This window comes from Bubalus bubalis, chromosome 14 (genome assembly GCF_019923935.1).
Source record: "Bubalus bubalis isolate 160015118507 breed Murrah chromosome 14, NDDB_SH_1, whole genome shotgun sequence".
In the NCBI taxonomy this organism is placed as follows: domain Eukaryota; kingdom Metazoa; phylum Chordata; class Mammalia; order Artiodactyla; family Bovidae; genus Bubalus; species Bubalus bubalis.
Window position 1 is genome coordinate 65,390,963 of NC_059170.1, and position 23,074 is coordinate 65,414,036.

At 46.1% G+C, this 23,074-nt stretch overlaps 1 protein-coding gene across 26 annotated transcripts in view; it reads right to left on the reverse strand.

The window, feature by feature from the left end:
* PARD3 (par-3 family cell polarity regulator) overlaps positions 1–22,810 on the reverse strand; it is a 579,687-nt gene extending 556,877 nt beyond the window's left edge. For 12 of the 26 annotated variants that reach the window (XM_044928208.2, XM_044928201.2, XM_044928194.2 and 9 more), the window contains exon 1: positions 22,724–22,810. In XM_044928208.2, coding sequence (XP_044784143.2) covers positions 22,724–22,795 — 72 coding nt within the window. In that variant the 5' untranslated portion in view covers positions 22,796–22,810. Of the gene's footprint in view, positions 1–21,841; positions 22,277–22,723 lie in introns of those variants that run through there. The other 14 variants (XM_044928207.2, XM_044928197.2, XM_044928205.2 and 11 more) reach the window with 4 other exon arrangements.
* Between the last annotated feature and the right edge of the window lie 264 nt (positions 22,811–23,074).

Genomic DNA, 23,074 nt, shown 5'->3' on the forward strand with positions numbered 1-23,074 from the left:
ACCCTTTACATAAATGTCTCTCTTTAATCTTCAAAGAGAAGGTCCAGATGTATTACAGCCCAGCTAACAGATGATCAAAATGAGGCCGCAGACTTCATTCCTGGGCCCAGGGGCTCACAGCTGTGAGTGTGGTGTACCACCTACTAAGCCACGAGGTCTCCCCAGAGGAGGCAGGAAGAACCTCCCAGGCCAGCCAAGCAAACACTGATGCAACTTCTGGAAAGCAAACTGGCAAAATGCATAAACTGAGAGCCTTAGAAAAAAGTCATGACTTCCTCACCCAAAAAAGAATTATACACCCAATTTAAATAAATAATCCAAACCACTGACCAAATTTTATGCACCAGGATTGTTACAATATTTTTAAATGGTGAAAAATGGGGCAACAAATTTCCAACAATAGGCAAATATGTATATATTCACACAGTGAAACACTATATAGCCTTTAAATTTTGTTATGACAATTTTTAAAAGACATGAGAAGGACTGGAGGGGACCATGTTCAGTCCCTAGTCAGGGAACTAAGACCCTGCATGTCACACAACAAGGCCAAAAACAAAAAAAAGAAAAAGACATGGGAAAATGTAAACATATCAAGTAAACAAAGTCGGAACAATCATACATCATGATTTCAACTTATTTTTAAAAAGCATCTGTATTTATATACACACAAACATACAGAAATTCAGACTGAAAATACTCAAATTTTAGATTATTCGGGGTGGTGAGACTGTAGGTGAGGTAATTTGCTCTACAAAAACATCCGTACATTGCAAACTCCCTATAATAAGTATTTATGTTCTTGTAATTAATGCAAACAAACATTTTTCAAGAAAGCATTCATCACACCTCTCAAACCAGCATCTCTGAAGAAGAATTCAGTGTTCACAGATGCTTCAGAGAGATTTCATCTGCACAGGCAGACTGTCTCAAACTCTCTGCAGCTTTGGATTGGGATAAAACTTCTCAAATTCCTGGTTAATTATTGATGAATGTGGAAATTGCCTCATTTATTAAAGACTTATGTGCTTCCAAAGGCAAAGCAACACATTTTGAGGCTTGTAATCTGGTGTGAGCAAGCAGTTTCTAGTCTGTAATAGGATTACTTGTGGTGTTCTCATTCAAAGGACAAAATCCAATAAAATAAATTGTAGAGTGTGTTTGTTTAAGTAAAACACTTGTGCATTGTCTTCCACTTCCTCTGCCAGCTCTAATTTACCAATCAGTCAGATCCCCAAAGAGGCAGGCACAACAATGATGCTGATGCATAAACGAGGCGGGGGAAGATGCTGAAATGACTTCACGGGCGCACCGAGCACCCACGAAGATGAGCAGAGAGGCAGAGGGGGCCTCGGAGGCTCTGCCCTGTGTGGAACTGGCATTCATGCAACACAGCACTTGTAAGTAAATGAGAAGTTTGCAAATGAAGCAGGGAAAATCAAGTTAGAGCTGAGATAATACAAACTGGGGGGAGGGGTGGGGAATGAAGCTTTTTGTGAATTGTTTTCTAAATATTTCAGCAATGTACCCCAGTATAAATGGATTTTTAAAAGATTTAATGAGCCATACAAAAACTGACTTCATTTCTTTAATCCATGGAATTACATGAGAGGTATTTATTCCCTGGAAGACAAAAAAAAGCCCGTCTATGACTGTGAAATAAATCCCAAGTCTCTGGCCAAAGAACTCACAGAGTGCAGTAACCACCTTCCACCCCAGCCTCTCACACAGACACACATACGTGATGCACCCACACTCTGGTTAATAGTTTAAGAGCATCACAAAATAGACAACCACCCCACTGGGAGAAAAAGAAACCAAACTAAAGGCCTAGAAAGATTGAAGGCAGGAAGAGAAGGGGACGGCAGAGGATGAGATGGTTGGATGGCATCGCTGACTCGATAGACATGAGTTTGAGCAAGCTCCGGGAGATGGTCAAGGACAGGGAAGCCTGGTGTGCTGCAGTCCATGGGGTCACAAAGAGTCCGACACAACTGAACAACTGAACTGACAACTGAGCGACTGAACTGAACTCTCCTATACAACGTTCCATCATCTAACTGCTCCAACCCATCATTTCACTGTCCCTGACCCATTGTTACCAAAACACCAGTCCACGGGCCCAACGCACAGTGAGGCCAAACAACACCAAATAGTCCGAGTTTGGAGCAGAGAAAGGTTTACTTCAGGGTCACGCAAGGTGATGAGTGGCTCATGCCCTCAAAAACCCCAAACTCCCCCAAGAACTCTCAGCAAAGCCCTTTCCTAAAGAAGGAAAGGGAAGGGCGAGCGAGTTGTTGCAAACGTCTTAGTGGCAGAGCCTGTGTTCCTGAGGTCAGGTCACACACAGTAAGGGAACGATGCGCCTCTAAACCTCCACCAACTGAATGTTATTCTCTGTTCTGACAAGAAAGGACATGGTCCCTGGGCACAACTGTCACCTCCGAGGTCCAGTCCTGGCTGAGATGAGCAGATCTCAGCTGGCGGTTCCCTCAGGGCCAGGTCCCCAGACCCTCTCCAACCATCATCACTGAGGGAGCAAGGGCACAGGATCCAACCAGTCCTCAGGCTCTTCAGGCCACCCACACAACGGTGGGAGGAAGAGCAGGTCCCACAGATGGTGACCCATACCATGAGGTTGCAGAGGTGGGGATGGGGGACAGGGTCATCACCACCTCAAGGCCTAGGCACAGCTAGTGGGCAGCCTTAGTGAGGGCTCTGGAGCCTGCAGGACATGGCCCCCAGCCTGTCCCCTGGGCCCCCAGCTCACCTGTTGGTTTGAGGCCTGGTAAGCTGGAGGGCCCGGGGGAGAAGGCCAGGATCTGCCTCTAACTTCTCTCGCTGCCTGATGACCACCACTCTACAGGAAGTTGACTGAACGCCTCACTAATGGGCCCTCACTGACCTTTGGTTGCTTGTGGGTGGGGCCTAACACCAACCAATGGCTGAGCAAGACCACTAACGGTCCCTCACTGACAGTTGGTTGCTTGTGGGTGGGGTCTAGCACCAACCAATGGCTGAGCGGGACCTCTACCGGTCACTCATTGACAGTTGGTTGCTTGGGGGAGGGGCCCACAGCTGTGCCAATCAATGGCTGAGCCGGACCACTAACAGTCATGCAGTAATGGGGTACAGGTTAACGGCAGCACAGCAATGGCCAGTGCTAAGGTCTGTGCCCAGCCATGCCCTATTACACCATCATCTAACGGCCCCTGATTCATCATCTAACTGCCCTACTGTCTAACTGCTCCGATCCATCGGGATGCAGCCACAGCATTCTGGAAGGTGCGTTTGCAGCACTCACTCTGCATGGACTTCCTGCTCTGCCCAACCCTGGGGCTAAGGAGATGGGTGATAATAGAACAGAATCCAAAGGGTCTTGCCAATTCTCTGAGGTAAGAAGAGATGAACATTTCAAATACCTGGCTAAGGCTACCAGTTCAATTTCCTCCCTCGATTCAAAAATGGTCATTAATCAAGCAGCACCTGTTCCCCATCTCTTGACGCTTCACAGACTCCACTCCTCAGCACAGCAAATGCAAAAAAAAAAAAAAAAAAAAACCTTAATATTCATTCAGGTTTAATGCTGTGCTGTGCTTAGTCGCTCAGTCAAGTCCGACTCTTTGCGATCCCATGGACTGTAGCCCGCCAAGCTCCTCTGTCCATGAGGTTCTCCAAGCAAGAATACTGGAGTAGGTAACCTATCCCTTCTCCAGGGGATCTTCCCTGGAATCAAACTGGGGTCTCCTGCATTGCAGGCAGATTCTTTACCAGCTGAGCTACCAGGGAAGCCCCAAGACACAGACACGTAAAAAAGTGGCTCCTCACTGCCAGAGGAATATTTCTTAATCAATTCTAAGCATTAGTCATAGCTGCGGTGCAGTTTCCAAGGACACTGTTTTTCCACTAAGGACATACCTCCCTCTCTTTTAGCCACTTTATGGAAAAGTCATCCACCCCCTGGAACTTGCGTATCCACCCACAATCTTTACAGCGACATCTGAGCACAGTAAATCCAACATGTCAAGCCACAGTTGTCAGCAGGGGAAGCTGGACAGCACCAAGGATTCCCAGTGGAGAACCAGCACCATGCTGCAGAAAGAACATTCAAAAGGCCCTTCTTGATGATATCAGCGCACTGTCTCTTAAAAATTAGTTCATGCATGCTCAGTCACTTAACCATGTCTCTTTGCAACCCATGGACTGTAGCCCACTAGGTTCCTCTGTTCCCAGGTAAGAATACTGGAGTGGGTTGCCATTTCCTTTTCCAGGGGATCATCTCGACCCAGATTGAACCCACGTCTCCTGTGTCTCCTGCATTGGCAGGCAGATTCTTATCACTGAGCCACCTGGGAAGCCCCTTAAAAGTTCATCCTCTTCTAATTATTTACAACTAATAAAACACGTAATAACACAGTCGAAATTATTGGGTTAACTTCCTTTCAAAAAGAAAATGTTTGTGTTAGCGACACTTTATATCCCTATAACCGGATGTGTCTATTTTTGGATCTCTCTAGTTTGTGGGTGGGGAGGAGCAGAGGGTATCTTTTGGGCCACACCTGGGTCTGTGGCATAGATGACCCTGAGTGGTTTAGGCAATGGCACATGGTGCCAGGCAAGGAGAAACAGAGACTGGGGCAGAGCCTTGAATCCTCCCTGGGAGGGTGGGAGGAAGACTGTCCTGGGGGCAACAGGGAAGCCCTGAATCTATCTGAACATAAAGGCACAGCTCTGTCAACAACACAGAGGAAAGAATGGGAGAACCCAAGTGAGAAGAGAAATGAGGGCAAGAGGATTCCAGGCTAGGGAACCAGGAAACAGCACAGCTTTGGGGAAATATAAGAGTCCATTCTATTAATATGGGCAGGTGAAGAGAGGTGGTGAGAGTCAAGGGGAAAGGTAGGCAGGGGCCGTTTTCAGGCTGATCAGGTTGTTTTTGCCTGGAAGGCCCTGCCAAGCCTCATGGACTTCTCTGAGCTGGAGACTGTTGTGATGCAAGCTGTCCTTGGGGACTTTACCTGCTGGGAACATGCAGGGTGGGTTACTGCACACGTAGCGGGGGAGGTGGGGAGTGGGGGGTGAGGGGGTCATGAACCAGGAGATGCCCTTAACAAGTAGTGACTGGAGAACTTTATTCCCAAAGCCTGATACCTATCAATTGCATGTAAAGTGTTTCATTTTAAGTAAAACCGAATGAATGTAACCAGCACCACATTTAGAGCATTACAGTGGAGCAGCATGTTACCCAAAAGTAAGGCACTAAATAGCACGGTGAGCTTAACATATGGTTAAACTACCCCCAGAAAACGCCATTGAATTACCCATAAGCACCAGGGGATGCTCCCACAATGAGAGGACTTGGGAATGGACACCACACAGGGGACAAGGTTCTCCCACCTCCAAAGCCACCCCCCACCCACAGCACACACTCATGAGAGAGCAGCTGCCTTCACCAGGCCTTCTGCCTATCTCTGCTGAACCCACAGAACTCACCTCATTATAGTGACACCCCAGTGATGCAATATCCATAAGCTTCTACCGCCCCCTCAAAAAAATCCACATTAGAAAAATAACTGACTCTTCTTTAAACTTGACACCGGTTTTGGCAGGAGACATATAATTCAAAATACTACCAGATGTTCAAAAGTCCATCTCCAAAAAAAAAAAAGTCCATCTCCAGCATCTTCCAGAATCCCCTCTAAAAAGGGTAAACCCATACTCCAGTTCTAATTAGTACATGGAACATTGGAAGAGCTGCATTCTGAACACTGTTGCTTAGCAGACTGATGGAATTACTTCATTTCCTCATCGGTACATGAACTTGAAGATACATGACTAATTTACCTCACGAGACATTCCAATAAAGGAATCCTGAGCGGCGCAGCCACTTTGAACCTCTCAGAGGAGATGCCATGTAAACCCAAGGTGTTATTATTTTTATCTCTTTCTGCTGTACAGCCTGGGAAAGCTGACAGATCTCTGGACTCATGAATTAGGAACTCCAATGACTTCTTAGATTTGTCAGCGTTGACAGTTCAGGATATACACTTTATTACTGTGCCCAGACCAAGAAAAGGAGAACTTTACAACATGACACAGAACAATTAAAAGACTGAATGTTTTATATTATCTGCAATACACACACACACCTACACACACACACACCCCTCTATAGTGACAGCAAAATAAAGATGCTCACAAGTTCCTGGACTCTCATGGCTTTGAAAAGTGCAGCCAGCATCCCCTGCCTTGGAATCTCTGCTGTTTAGTGACTGGTTTGGCACAGAGAATATAAGGTTAGTGATTCTGTGCTGGCTTCCATATTAGGGTCTTTATAAAGCGACAGCTTCCTCTTCTGACTCATAGGACACCCTCTCCAGGAGCCCTGAGACCTCCATGCTGGAGATGCAAAAACTAGGTGCCCTGGTCAACAGTCCCAGTGAAGTGCAAGCTTCTACCAACCCCACCAGCACCAAACATGTGAATGAATGCAGCCATCTAGGACCTTCCAGACCAGGTCACCTGCCACTGAATATCCCCAAGTAACTCCAAATGAAGCAGAAGAATCACCCAGCTGAGCCCTGGACAAATTCTGACCCACTACATCATGAGATATAATTAGTTATTGATTTAAGCCATGAAGTTCCAGGTAGTTTGTTAAGCAGCAATACCTAAACATACATAAATTTTCAAACAACATTTTCACTAATCAACTCATGGTTAAGTGCTATTTGAAACTGCCAAATAAAAAATTCTCACAAGGGCAGTGCTCCCAAACTCGTTACACCTTTAACTAAAGTAATTTCTAACAGGTAAGTAAGTTCTTATAGCTGCAGTACCTTTGAAGACACTGTTTTAAATATTGCACTTTGCATCTCTGAAATCTCCCTTGAGGAAAGCATGTCCTGTCTTTATCATCTCTGGCTGGTGAGCCCTGTACTGGGTCTTTATGACTAGAGTTGGGGGGTGGGCGGGGAGTGGCAGGAAGCCCCATCCCATGTGCAAACTTTCCAAATGAAGGTCAGTTGGCAAATCCATGTGAAGAATGACAGCTGGTCATCTGTCCTTTTTCCTACTTCAAGTAACAAAGGAAATGTATAAAAATGTAGGGATAGTATAAGGAGCTACAATGCCAGGACAAGCAAAGACTACAATGCCATTTGTTGTTGTCTTTGTTGTGTGCAGTCACTAAGTCGTGTCCGACTCTTTGCGACCCCATGGACTGCAGTATGTCATGTTCCTCTGCCCTTTACTATCTCCTGGAGTTTGCTAAGATTCATGTCCACTGAGTCGGTGATGATATCTAACTATCTCATTCTCTGTCACTCTCTTCTCCTTTTGCCTTCAATCTTTCCCAACATCGGGGTCTTTTCTAATGAGTTGGCTCTTCGCATCGGGTGGCCAAAGTGTTGGAGTTTCAGCTTCAGCATCCGTCCTTCCAATGAATATTCAGGGTTGATTTTCTATGGGATCGACTGGTTTGATCTCCCTGCAGTCCAAGGGCCTCTCAAGAGTCTACTCCAACATCACAATTTGAAGGCATCAATTCTTCATTGCTCAGCCTTCTTAATGGTCCAACTCTCACATTCATACATGACTACTGGAAAAACCATAGCTTTGACTATACGCACCTTTGTTGGCAAAGTGATGTCTTTGCTTTTTAAATACACTGTCTAGATTTTTCATAGCTTTCCTTCCAAGGAGCAAACGTCTTTTCATTTCATGCCCAAGTTAATAAAATGGACCCGGGTGGCAGGCTTCAGGTCCCCGAGGCCTCAGGCCAGAGGCACCTGTTGCCCTTGCTCCCTGGTGTGGGGGTGGGGACAGTCTGACTGGAACATTCCAACAAGCTGAGAGTGGATGTGTGTGATAGGAATGCCCTTTGGCCTGGTGAGGGTGTGCCTTCTCCTACATAGGCAGGCACAGCCACAAACAAGCCTGAAGAGAAGCTCTAGCAAAAGGAGTGCTCAGTCCACTGCTCACAAGCCTGCTTTACCCAGAACCAAAAGTCTTAGCTGTCCTGTCACTACAAATCACAAACACCAAGAGGACAGCACATGACTTGCACCAAATCTCACGTGTTTGACTCAGTATGACCTCTCCTTCCCCCCCTTATTTCTATCTCTTGGGCTGTCAGTTTTACTGCTCCTCTGAACCTTTTAAGCCATTTCTGTCATTAAACTCAGACTAGATGTCCTTAAGAGTTAACGGCTGAAACCTCAGGAATACCTAGTACCGATGCTGTCAACTGCATCCACAAATACAACTCAAAATTAATTAACAGGCAGGAGAAGAGAGTGATTTCATTTTGAAAAAGAATAGATTCTTGTATATTTATACCTTGAATCACTTTTGCTGTACACTAGAAACTAACACAAAACTGTCAATCAACTGTGAGTTCAGTTCAGTCGCTCAGCCTTGTCCGACTCTTTGCAACCCTATGGACTGCAGCACATCAGGCTTCCCTGTCCATCACTAACTCCTGGAGCATGCGCAAACTCATGCCCATCGAGCCAGTGATGCCATCCAACCATCTCATCCTCTGTCATCCCCTTCTCCTCCCGCCTTCAATCCTTCCCAGCATCACAGTCTTTTCAAATGAGTCAGTTCTTCACATCAGGTTAATCAACTATACTCCAATATAAAATAGAAAAATTTTAAGGGGGGGAGTGACTTCAAAAGTCAGAAATGAAAATGTAGAGATGGAGCCACTGTCACTTAAGTGACTAGCCTGTGAGCACCCTGGCTCATCCTCTCAACTTATGTTCTGGAAATTTCCATGTATAGCTACAAGGCGGCAGGTCCCAGGTCACATAACACAACAACCCCTAAGGGCCTGGAGGCTGCTCTAAACCAGTGGTTCTTCACCCTGGAAGCACAGAGAAACCCTGCAGGAGCTTCAGAGCAATACCAGTATCCACTCCCACCCGGAGACCTGATTCCCTTGGTTCGTGGGGAGCCTGAGCATCCAGTTCTTAAAACCCTTTCAGATGTTCCTACCTGCAGCCAGAGTTGAGAGCAACTGCTCTGAATCATCTGTTGTTGTTTTAGTCAATAAGTTGTGGCCAACTCTTTGCAATCCCATGGATTATAGATGGCCAGGCTCCTCTTTCCATGGGATTCTCTAGGCAAGAACAGCAGAGTGGGTTGCCATTTCCTCCTCCAGGGGATCTACCTGACCCAGGGATTAAACTCAAGTCTCCTTCTTTGGTAGACAGGTTCTTTATCACTGAACCACCAGGAAGCCCCTGGAATCACCTGAGTGAGTGAAAGTCTCTCAGTCATGTCCGACTCTGTGACCCCATGGACTGTAGCCTGCCGGGCTCCCTGTCCATGGAATTTTCTAGGCCACAATACTGGAGAGGGTACCCATTTGGATTCTTTACCAGCTGAGCTACCAGGGAAGCTTAGAATCATCTGAGGATCTGACTAAAATGCAGATTTTGAGAGCATCTCTCAGGGATGGGGTCCATGATTCTCCATTCCTAACAATCTTCCAAGCAAAGCCAGCACTGCTGACCCATAGACCACGCCTGAGCAGCAAGGGGCTTCGACGTCTAGCCTCCTTGACCCAGCCAACTCCATCATCCCAAATGTGCACTTCTTCCCTTCACTCATGAGCCACTAGATGAAACCTAGATCAGAAAAGAACTTGTCTTCTCCAATGGGTGCTGTTCATTCTTTCCTGTAGAACAGTACAGGCTCTCCAACCAGAGGGGTCACATCAGATGTACAACTTTTACCACCTTCTTAATCTTCTTTAGCCCAAGCGTCCTCACCCATAAACTCAGAGTTGCCTCACTACCACTCCATGGGTTTAATGAGCATGAGCCCAGACTCAGGGCCTGATGTTACAAAATACCCCCAGAGTGCTAACCATGCCTGTTGATAATAAGCGTTATCACTGCTACTCTTTACCTGATACCACTGTGTCCTGGTTACCCTCCTACCTGTCAGAAACTCCTCAACAAATTGGGACTGAGATGTGATGGGTATCACTGTTAAAAGTACTTTCTCAACAGCTCCCCAATGTGACAGGCAGATACATAATGCCCTTAATACAGCACCTCTTGTGCAAGAGCTTTCTATCATCCATTCTGACCTAAAAAGGTTATTGACACCAAAAGACTGACCTGAGAACACCACTCCCCTGAATCTATAAAGGAGGCGGCTTCCCTCCTCATAGGTGGAAAAACAGCCCAGGACCAAAAACTCTTCTGCTTTAGACTAAAACTCCACTCCAATCACCCATCAGAACAGATCTGTCTAAAATGCTCCCAAGTCAAAGAGTACAATTTAAATCTTCCCAGAGAACATAAAGAAATACTCAAGATGAGATGAATGCGTTAATTAACTCAATGGGAGGAAGTCGGCACAATGTACAGGTGTATCAAATAACGGTGCACACTTTTAAATATCTTACAATTTTATTTGTCAATTACACCTCAATAAAGCTGGGGAGAAAAAAACTCCCCCAGAGCTATTTCTCTACAGTTTTGTTATAAAATGCTGGGGTATTCTGGAAAGGTTCTGAAAGCACTATTTATCACTTTCATTACAAAGCACAAAAACACAGGAAATTGTGAATGGAAATGATATATATAAATTCCAATCAACAGTGTTGCTGTATCTCTTTTTAGGCCTTGTGTGAATCAAAAGCTTTGGATTTCAAATGCACTCACCTGACACAATGTTTATAAACAAATATGGAAGGAATCAAAGTCAAAATATGAATGCTGCACAACTAGATAAGCTTTATTATTTTAATCACTACCTAGCAACTTCCCTAAAGACATATGCAGAGAGGGAGGAAGCTTGAATTAATAAGGTGTTTAAAGTCCTCAAAGAGAGGAAGACAACTCTCAATACTGTGAAAGGGAAAAGGTAAGTAAGAAGTGGTCCTCTTGGGCATGAACTCAGTTGAGTTTTGATGAGTTGGCAAGTCTGGCATTTTAGCACAGCCCCACCCAGAACCCTGAGGAAGCCTCTCAGGCACCACTCCTGGTTCAGAATGATAAATAGGTCAACTCTTGGGCGAAGTCTTCAGGTGATTGGCATTGGGTGCCTTTAGCTGAACTAAAGTATTAAAAGTTGTATCAATCTTACAACTTACAATCAACCCTTACAACTATCTACCCAAGCAAAAGATGTTCGGTGTTCATTTACTGCTGATTTAGCTGCCCAAATCACCATCTTGAAGATACAGAAAAGAGTGAAGAAGTGTTACAGGCATGTGAATTATAGAGGCCTATAGAATAAAGGATTAGAGGGGTCACAAAACTGTCAACCTTCCCATTTTTTTTATAACTCAGATTATCTCTTTGCACTCCAGGGTACTCTCAGAACTACTAGTTAATAAATGCTAAAGGTCTTTAAAACAGCTGTCTTAAAGATCTTTAGGATTTTTTAAATATCAATAGTATTTACAATTTCTAGTTTTACTCTTTCCAACTTTCAAAAGATTTCTTTAATGGAAAAATGTGTAACCAGTGCCTTTTAAAATATTGTAAATATAGCAAAGAAAGGTCCCATAATCTCCATTCATCTAGCAGCATGGCAGCTGCAATTATTTTAGAAAATAAGAAGGGCTAATAGGACTTCCCTGGTGGTCCAGTGATTAAGAATCTGCATGCCACATCAGGGGACAGGAGTTCAATCCTGGTCCAGGTGGATCCCATATGCCACAGAGCAACTAAGCTCGAGTGCAAGTATCGAAACCCACTCACCCTAGAGCCTGAGCTCTGCAACAAGTCACTGAAATGAGAAGCCCGAGCACCACAAAAAGTAGCCCCAGCTTGCCACAACTTGAGCAAGTCCACGGGGAGCAATGAAGACCCAGCACAGCCAAAAATAAAGTTAAAAAAAAAAAGAAAAGGCTAATAACAGAAAAAGCTACAGAGTTAGGATAAACACACTTCTTGATCTGTAAAAGAATCAGCTACTGGATTATTAGAACATTTTTTTTTCCCCTATTTCCAACTGATTTAGTAAAAGTACCAAAACTGGAATACTAAATACTGGAATTTCTATAGTACTTTTAAGAAGAAAGTGCTAACTCTTTGACAAACCATCTTGAAAAATGACAACTAGAATTATAAATCAAATAAAAATCAAGTTGATTTTATGAATTAGCCATTAAAAGTGTGTCTAATTTCTGTGTGAAACTTGAAGGAAAGGAAAAGATCTAAAATGGACTGAGAGTCTATAACATGGCAGGGATTATCCATAATAAATCCCTTGATCTCTATGACTGCTAACTAAAGAAAACACTCCCAAATTGCAGATGAGAAACTGCGGCTCAGACAGCCGGTGAGACTTATCCAAGTTCAAAACTACCACGGCCAAAACCAAAAACGAGGAAGGATATTCCTCTATGGACATCTTTGGAGCATCTATAACAATGTCACTGGGATTTTATTTCTCAAACAACAAAATACTTTCAAGACTTTTAAAGGGAGAACTCTTTTTTCCCCCGAAATATTCAATATTCCACATCTAGAGCAGTTCTAAGGAAGATGAGAAGAAACAATTTAGAAGCATTTATTCAAGTGAGCCTTAATCACTTGTGACCATTCTTAGCAAGAGCGAAAGAACAGAATAGCTCTCAAAATCTGTTTTCCTTCCTGCAAGGCCTTTCTATAACATTCTCTCTTTAAACATTCACAACAATCCCATGAAGGACATGGATCCTAGGCTGACAGAGGTTACCGTTCTTGCTTTCTGATACACAAATGATGTAATCTGTTCTTCTGAATCCTGGCCCAGACTCTGTCATACTGATGTGCTTGCCTCCTAGAAGGAGAAAAACAAAAAAACATCCACCACCAAACTTTCCACCTCCAGCTAATTGTGTTTTACCAAACATCTGTGTTTTTAAAAAGTGGGTCATGAAATACAAAAGATAAAACTGACTCCACTATAAAAAATTCAGGGTTTTATTAGCTTTCCAGGTTTCCTTGAAAAAAAAAATTCCCAATAGTATATGCCTTCATAATTTAAAATATGACTCATTTCATATTCCTCAGGCAGTACAAATGCAGAAATGCCACCACCTTCCAGATGCAGTTGTTTAAGTAGCTATCAATCCAAATGAGGCACTTTCATGTAGCGATCCCCTTGATTTGTCTGAAAGGTTTTTTCCCATATCTCTAACAAAACAATAAAAATACCAAATCCTACATTCAGCTTTCATGGATTTAGAGATTAGTCATATCCTGTATGGTGGCTCACCAGGAACCAATAACATGCACATCTCCCCTCCTTCTTCTGCAGGTGCTGCTGGCTGGAATGAGAGAATCTCAGGTTAGACTATACCCCTGTTGGGCAGGAATCTGGCTAAGTATTATTCACATATGACTTTGCACAACAGGTTTCAGAATTACAAATGGTGTATCTTAAAAGCCTTCCTGTGTTCCCTGGGAAATGGATTATTTTTTAATTCTGGATTCAATATTAGATTTGGAAAAAATTAAATCATGAACATGAAAAAATATTTCCCAGTTTTTATTGTATACTGCAAAGAACTAGAACAAAATAGCCCATTCTCATCTCAACCACTTACACAGAAACAGCCTTTCTGTGCTTTTCATCTGTTAATACCACATAGTTTTAGTATTTAGGAACCCTAAGTTTTTTTATATATAGTGAGTTGTTTTCTAAAATAAACAGAGAAGGAAACATTGCTTTGTATAATAGAATATCTCAAAGAGGTCTTTTCAGATACATAAATCCTATCATACAGGGATGCAGTACAAAAACAAGAAAAACTACACACCAGGAAAAAATAAACCTGAGTTCCAAAAACTTGCCTTATCATTTCTGAATATTAAAGAACATTAAAAGTAGGGACCAGTCATCTCTAAAACCCCTTAAATTGATATCACCATAAAAATACCAAATTCATGAATACATTTGTGCATGTATGTGTATACACACGCCATACATTTAGAACCATGCAGAATCAGACCTTTAGTAACACTTCACAAAGGACACAGTCTTATTAAGTTACTTTTGAGCATGTAATTTATTTTAAAAGATATTTATCTTGGGACAGTAAGAAATTCTGAGGGACAATCCAAGCAAAATACATTCTAACTTTCAAACAGCATATGTCTGACCTATGGGTCAAGCCCATCATTTCAAAGTAAAGGATGCAAAACATTCTCACAGGGAGGGTCGGAGGAGTTGAGATCTACTCTGTTCGCACCTCTGAAAAGCCTCTCATGCCTGATGCTCCCACAGGCACAACCACCAACCACGCAGACTCAGGGTGGCTGTTGCCCAGGGGGCCAGAAAGCAGAAGCCCAGCCCAGAACTTCTAAGTATAGGGAGATGAAGATGGGAAAACTGATGCACACAGAGCTTGTGAGATCTGCCAAAGCTCAAACCCAAAAACTGGAAAAGTTCTTCCATGATGGACATCTTAGGTCGTCTGAATCAACCACCGGGGCAGCTGGTGGACTGGGATGAGGGAGAAGAAGGCAGAACAGGTGAACGGTCAGTTGGTGAAGCCTTTCCAGGGGGCACTAGAGAACGTGGATTCTCACCAGTCAAGGGCTGAGCAGACAGCACCAGGAGAGAGCGGGCAACCTCAAGAAAGCAGGTTCACACATTGTATGGAAAACTCCTAAAAATAGCCAGTCTTCATTTGAACATCTCTAACACAGAAAAACATGTTTTATGGGACTCTCAGAACTATAAAATACCTAAAAAATGGAGCTCTGTCCATAGTGGCTTATGCAGTCTATTTTTTTAAGCATCTTTATTGAGACATAACAATATATTACAAAATTCACCCATTTAAAGTGTACAATTCAGTGATGTTTATAGTATACTTACAGAGGCATACAACCATCATCACTATCTAAATTGAGAACACTTTCATCATCCCAAAGATCAACCCCATCCCCACAAACAGTCACCCACCATTCTTCAACTCCCAGGCCCCGGCAACTCTACTCTACTTTCTGCATCTACAGATTTGCCTATTCTGGTCATTTTGTAAATTTGGACTCATAGTATGTGGGCCTTTATGACTGGCTTCCTTTATGTAGCATACTGTTTGCAAGGTGCATCTCTAGTGAGGCATGCATCACAGCTTCATTCATCTTTACAGCTTAATAATATTCTAATGTATAGATATACCACATTTTCTTCAGTTGATGAACATTTGACTTGTTCTATTTTTTGGCTGTTACGAATCATGTCATAGACATTCATGTATATATTTTTTCTATAGATGTGTTTTCAATTTCTCATGTGTGTGTATAAGCTAGTATCGAGTGAAAAAAACTAAATAATTCACATTTCAAGTCATTTGGAAAGAAGCTGGAAATTGTATTTCTAAGTTCCAATATTAGTTGAAGGAGGAGAAAAGAATAAACAAAAGTAATATTTAATGGCAGGAACACCTAAAGATGGAAGGTCAGATGCAGGAAGACAGAGCCATGAAGGAAAAGCATTTTTACATAATCCTTCCAAATGGAAAAAAATTTTCATTTGGATAAAATAATGACTGTAAGACAAAAAACAATCACCTTCCTACTATGATCACAGAACTTTGCATTTCTTTTTATTAAGATTTTTCTCTTTTCCATGTAAAAGATACCAAAGATACCACAGAAAAGATACCAAAAATTGGTAAAAAAAAAAAAAAAAAAAAAAATTGGCATAAATTTTCTGAGCCCTGTTCCACTGCCATTGACCTTGGTGGCACCTTGGACTGCCACGTGAGTGGCCAAGTGGGAGAAAAGTCGCCTGTGTGGGCTGCCCACCTCTACCCCATGGAAGAGCACCTCCACTTGGGGAAAGCACTTTTCTAGGCCAATCGTATGTGTTTCTTTCTATCCTTGAAAAAGGGCAGAGGGCTCGGGTCATCTTTCAAGTGTTCACCACCACCCACCTGCATCCAACTCTAGGCCTGAACAGACCTTCCAGCACAGATAGAGACTCTGTGCATGTGGCCCTTTGACGTACTCAGGTTACCTCCTGTGCCCAATTCACGACATTCGCCACAAGCCAGGAAGCACCGCGCATCGCTAGATTCTCCCTGTGAATCTCAGATCCTAAACATTTCTGTTTACTCCTGGCACTTACCCACAGATCCCAACTGACAGAATTAGAAGCGCCAGACCCAGCACAGGTGTGTCTTGGGGCCAGATTCCTGCACTGCCCTGGCCACCAGCCTTGAAACAGGCCCAAAGCAAACCCCAGGATGATTCCTCTGCTCTGGCTGAAAAACAAACCAAACTCCTTGAAAACAAATGACACCAAAGAATAACTTCCAGGTACCCTGAAACCACACTAAATCAATCTCTGTCCCAATACGCCAAACATACAAAACTTTACAGTCTTCAAAATCATACAGTCTTCCAAGCAAAAGTGCACTTTTTGTGTGAGAATACGTGCCACGTATTTATCCTCAATTTTGCACCTACTCAGCTTGTAAGATGACTACATGGCAGATACCGGTAAGACTGAGGCAGGACCATCACCTTCAAGCACCTCACCTAGAGGAGAAGGGGCATAGTTCTGTTCAAAAAAAAATACCCCGAAGCACCCACAACAAGGCACATTCCTCTAGGTCAGTACGGGAGCTGTGAGAAGCGGGGAGAACCTCAAACAGCCTTGGGTTGTGGGGCCAGCCTGAGCTGAGCTGAGGCTCAAGAGAGGAGCAGATGTGAAGCAAGCAAGTGATCTAGGAGGGGGAAACTGAAAATGCCAGAGCAAAGGCAGGAAAGTGCAAGCAAGGCCAAATGGGTAGGGATGAAGTGGGAGGGTCTGGGGTGGAAGAGGCAAGAGGGGTCCTACAAGGGACAGGCCCTGCTGAGGTGGCAGGACTTGGCCTCTGGGGAAAGCTGATATTGGGGGTCCTTAAGCAGAAGAGTACATGGAAATGTGCATTTTAGAAAGATCAACCATTCAGAAATGTTTCTTTTTTTTCTTTTTGAAGAGGAAGATGAGAAAATGTTAACAAAATAATAAAATGTATTTCATTTCACTATTCAAAAATAGGGTCATTCAAACTCTGCAACAATTTCCTAAAAGTTTCCTATTTTCCTAAAAGTTTCAATAAACTTGTGAATGTGTAACAACATGCAGTCATCCATCTGTCCACAAGAAATCACACACCAAACACAAGAATCTTCGTACAAACCATGACTTACATGGTTTTGGTAATCAACAGTCCTCCCTGCCTCAAAAAAAGGAAAGTATATTTTCAAAAGTTACTGCCCATAAATTTATGTTTGTGTTTTTTTTTATATACCAACAAACCGAAAGTGAAAGTTGCTCAGTCGTGTCCGACTCTTTTCTCCAGGCCAGAATACTGGAGTGGGTAGCCTTTCCCTTCTCCACTGGATCTTTCCAACCCAGGGATGGAACCCAGGTCTCCCGCATTGCAGGTGGATTCTTTACCAGCTGAGCCACAAATAAATTGCTATTAAATAACTCAAGGTTTCCATGCTCAAAGAACAGAAGCAGTGCCCCTCCCCCTAAATAAAAATGGAGGCCCAGAAGTCAACACAGAGTAAAGCTGTAACATCCATGATTTTTACATTCTCTACTTTACACAGACACACACACACACACACACAATGTGCTCTTCATTGTGGTGTTGCTTAGGCAAATATTAACATTCCTACCTATTCTTTAATTAAATTACACACTGTCTTCCTGAGCAAAGAGGAAAAACCCAAACAGAACTAGCAGACTACTCAGGAAAGTCTCGCAGGCAGTAAAACCATTTGGTGAGTAAAACCAATTAGGGATCCAGATGCAGAGCTGAGGAGCTGCCCATTCATCACCCCTCAGTACTCACAGGAACCCTGCAGGGGAGGAACCTGTTCAAGAGATGAGGAAATGAGGCTCCGTAGGGCTGGTCTGCCCAAGGTTAAATGGTGAAAAAACCCAGGTCTCCAAATTCAATCCAAAGCTCCCCCTCAACCCCTAAAAGAGGGGTTGAGACCTAAAAGAGGTATGGAGGTGAGACGGAGGGGAGCTAAGAGGTTCCAGTCACAGCCTTCCCTCACTTTTGTCTTCCTTTGATTACTCCTCAGGGACCAGCAGCGTTTCTGTGGACTGAAGGTGATCCCGGTCCTCTGCCCGGAAGAGAACTAGTCCTGCCCAAACACCTCAGTCCCCCCGGACCATCAGACTGTACGAAGCCTCAGGGTCTCATCCTGGCGTTCCCAGCCCTCCTCAGCTTGGTCCTGCCCCACCATCTGACAGGACAGCAGCACAGGAGCCAAACCAGCCCTGATGCTCACCGACAATGCCCTCCCTTTCACCCCTCAGCATGGCAGCCAACACATTCCAGATTCACACGCCTGGACCCACTGAACACCTGTCAAACCAGGATACCTAGGCCAGGCAGGTGTATTTGGGGGTCACCCCACTACCCAGTTAGGAAGTGCCATCCTAAATCCAGGCCAGCCTTCCCACTGACTAAGCCTAGTATACGCAAACCCCAGTGATTCCAGGAGATTGCCACCCCCAGGCTATAATGACCACTTCCATCTCTGAAATCCAGAAGCAGCTACTCTCTGTATGTACCACCCTGTTGCTAATTAATGTTATTGCCTACTGTTATTTCTAGTTTAATATATTCACCCTGTTTCCCAGATTACATTCTTCTTGAAAGCAAGAATTCAGCCTTACATTTCTTCATAGAGCATGACATTTTGCATATAGTAGCCCTTCAACAAATAAACAATTTTTTTTAAAAAAGAATGGAGATTTTTTTTTTCCTGCTAACCAGAGTTAAGGTGCACAGCAGGAAAAAATGGGAAGTCAGGCCAGCCCTGATCCACTGAGAATAAAGAAAGAGCAGGCAAAGCCCTGAGAAGCCAAGTCACCACATTACAGAGTCCGGGCAGTTGGTGCTCTGCACCATGTGTCCATCAGGGGCCATGGATGAGTCAGGCCACAGGTAGGAGCAGAACAGTCCACATGACACGGTCCTCCATGTCTAGCAGGGCACCCTCCTCAGAGATGGTCTGGATGAGGATGGGTGGATGGGGAAGAACAGCCAACCCATTTTCACCCATCAGGGATCATAAACAGAAAAACAGTTTTTAACTGGAGGGGGAAAAAAAGTGCTATGAATAACTGTAAGCCTTCAAATATCTGCTTATTGAGGACATTTCTGGTTTCAGTCACACCACTCCACTGCCCAGAAAAACGTATTTGTTTAACCTGAAAACAGCTTAAATATAATGCCAAAAATTAGCCCCACCACACCACAAAATGCTCACTGCAGAGCAAGTCTTAGTGGCTTGGGATCATTCTTTCTCTTTCTTTTTTCCTTTAATTTCTTTCTTTCTTTTTCCAGCTTAGCTGGTTTTTATACAAAGCCATAAATATGATCTTCCCCCATTTTTTCCTCACGAGATGGGAGTTCGGCATGGCACATGTCACCTAGCAACCAAACACCACTCTACAGCTACCCAGTTACCCAGTTCTTCATACAAAATTTATCTTGTTCTATTCAACAGTAAGGGGTAAGGAAGAGATAAGAGGATAAAAGTTAAAACAAGTGTTAATAAGTGTTTGCTTCATAACCATTTTAAAGGAGGTGGACAAAATGGAAAGAACCACTAAAGTTTCATCTTAGCCATTACCTAATCATTTAAGAGGAAAAAAATACAAATGGACCTGGAAGAAACTCCAGCTCATGCAACACTGGAGAGTCAACAGTCTTGTGATCCGATGACTGAACTTTGTAGACCACAAAGCCGGTTTTAAAATTTACCTGCTGAACTGTGAATTGTACTTAAAGAGAATTTAAACAATTTTGGAAGCCTCTGAGTCATTTATTTCCAACTCCAACAACACCGTCACTTTCTGAGCATGACCCTTCCTTCCTTCCATCTCCACCAGGAACAGTAATCAGTCTCACGCCTACCCTTCAAAACTCAGCTCTGATGCTGCTTCTCTTGGGTGCTTTCCCAGGTGCCCTGCAGAAACCTATGTTTCCTTCTTCATGCTCCCCAGTCATTGCAAAACCACCACCGATACCTAAAGACAAAGTCCAGCTCTCTCACCGAGGCTTCTCAATTCCATCTACTCAAAACCCCAGAGGCCTGTCTTCTCCCCACTGCACTGTAACTCGCCAGTCCAAAGGCTGGCTACCCTCACTTGCAGGACCGTGTGGCCTCTCTCCTTGAGTCTCACAGTCCAATTTCCACAAGCAGCCAGTGGATCTCACAGATGTCCAGCACCCAGAACAATGCCTCAGTCACAGTAAATGCTTAAGAATTTCTGTGGAGCATACAAATGACCCAAACAACTACATTTGTATCTCCCAAACAAGCTGTTCCACCCACATGCATCATGTGCATAATGAAATATGACTAATGTTAAGCATGTTAATGTTTAAGCATGTAAATGACTAATGTTAAGCAGGTCCATTTTAAGCATGTAAGCCAAGAAACGTCCATCACTCCTCTGTACTCGGAACCTGGGCACACTGCAAAGTATATATTATTTTCCTTCCTCTCACAGTTTATTCTGTTGGTTTCCTGAGTACATGTGCAATCTGATTACTGGTACCAAACATTTAGATCACAAACTGTCATCCATAAACAACCCTTTAAAATGTTCAAGGTAGGTTCAGAGGTTGACAGTGGTTCAAGATAAGCAGGTGCCCAATTTCCACTAATTTTATTTGATTTTCAATAAAAGTTCAACCAACTGTAAGGAACATTTTAGAGCCCTGAAATAAAGTCAACATATTCCATCACTGTGTCAGGTTCTTAAACGTCCCCAAGGTTATCTTTAAAAGGCCAAACGTGGGCTAATTTTCCTCTCTCCTCAAAACAAGAGTGTAAAAACTTTTTCTCCTCTGTGGCCCCCAGACCCAAAGGGCTCAAACCACTCTAAGATCGGAGACAAAACGGGAATTCTGAAAGTGACTGTGCTTTCCAACCAACGTTCCTCTGGCGCAAAGGAAATATCCTCAGGTGCTTGAAAGAAACTTGGGAGGCGTGGGCTGTTGTCAAACAGACACAGACGATAAAACAATTTAACAAAAAGCCTTTTCACTTCTGACACATTGTAGAGGAATGCAGGGAAGTGGAGACAATGTTATCACTCCACGGGGAAAAGGGAAATCCACTCCACTCCAGGCCCGGCGCGGCGCGGGCTCCGCAGGGAGCTCGGTGCAGACGGGTCCACGGCGAGGTGACAGCAGGAACACTCGGAATTCGGTGACCCATCTCCAGGCTGTGCTCCTCCCAGGAGCCAGCTGTGCTCCCGGGCCTCTCGGTCTCCGAAGTGCAGGGCTCCAGCGACGATCGCGAGCCAGCTGGAGCTGGTCGCTCCCGGCGCCGCGCCCCCACCCGCCCCGGGACCCCCGCCCGGCAGGGCACGCAGGAGGGGCTCCCCCCACCCCCCGACGGGGGGCGCAGAGGCACCAGCGAGCCACTCTCCCCGCTCGCGGGGCGAACTCCGCTCCAGCAGGAAAAGTTCCCTCGCCCGGCCTCCGCCCGCGGCCCAGGGCGGGGAGCCGGGGCCGCAGCCCGCGGCCGGGAGCAGGCTCCGCACGCCCAGCCGCGGCTCCGGCTCGGCTCCCCGGAGGCTCGGGGCGCCGGCGGCCGGGCCTCGAAGGAACAGCGGGGGCTGGGGCGCGGGGGCCGGGCGCGGGGAAGTTTGCGGCCCGCAGCCCGGCCGGGGGGCGCAGGCCGGGCCGGCCGCCGCGCGCTCCCTCTCCCCGCCTCCGCCGCCGCCTCCCCTTCCAGGAAGCGCCATATTGATCCCGGCGCCTTCCCTCCTCCCGCTCCTCCGCCCCTCCTCCGCCCCCTCGGTCGCCCGCCCGCCCCCGCCCGCGCCCCCGGCCCCTCACCTTGGCGATGGCCTTCCGGTAGCGGGTCACCGCTTGCTGGATGAGGCTGAAAACTTTCATGTGGCCGTCCCCGCACGGCACGACCACCCGGGTCCTCCCGAAGCACACGGTCACTTTCATGCCGCCGCCGCCGCCGCCGCGGGCCGGCCCGCGCCCCTCGGTGACCGCGGCCGGAGGGGCCGGAGCGCCCTGGGCCGAGGCGACTGCACGCGGGCCGCGCGGCGCGGGGCGCGCGGCGCGAGGCTAGGGGCCGCGGCCGGGGGCCCGATCAGCTTGCATGCCCGGCCTGCCGCCCTCGCCGCGCCTAGCCCGGCCTGGCCCGGGGCTCGCCCGCCTGTGCCCGCGCGGCGCCGCAGCCTCCGGCCACCTGTTCGGTGTGTGTCGTCGCGCTCGGCGGCCGGGCCGTGTGGCGCTGGCGAGGCGCTCGCTCCGGGCCGCGGGGGAGGGGACGCGGCGAGGGGAGGGACGGGGAGGAGGCGAGGGGAGGGGAGAGGAGGGGAGGGACGAGGAGGGAGGGGAAGGGACCAGAAGGGAGGGAGGGGAGGGGAGGGGAGGGGAGGGGCGCGGCCGTCCCACAACACACTGCACACGCGGAGACCTGGCGCGGGGCGCTGGGCGGCCTCCCTCCTCCGCCGCCCGGCAAGCCTGGGCGCCGCAGCCCCCGGCCCCCGCCCCCCGCACCCCCCTTCCTTTGTCGCTGTGGATCCCCCCTCCTGGCGCTGGAGGGGCCCAAGAGGAATCGCGGCTGACTCCACACTACCCCAAAGGTCCGGGGGGGGGCTCCCGCCCGATCCCCCCAACTCCCAACGCCCCCCCCCCACCTCGTCCCCAGAATGAGGGGCTGCTCTGCGGGGAGATATTTCTCCCCAGGCCACCACTTACCTTGAAGTTCCTGTGACCCCAGGGCGACTCACCCGCTTTGTTGTATGCAACTCCGACATCAGCAATTGGCATCGTTTTATTTCTTAGAATTCTGCAACCCAAGCAATCTGAACGCAAAGTTAGGAACAATGCACTAGGAAGGCCACCACAGCCCTGGGGAAGAAAGCAGCGCTGCATGGAGTCACCTGCGTGGGGACCCGCGACAGTTAATAGAGGAACCGACACCACGTCAAGAAAAGTAACTGAGGCTCCTCTGTTATGGCAGGAATCTGAGTGTTCCTGGCAACTGTGTGTCTCTCTGTTCAGAGAATGCAAGTGTCAACAAAGAGTCATAGCTGGCCCAGGTCTGTC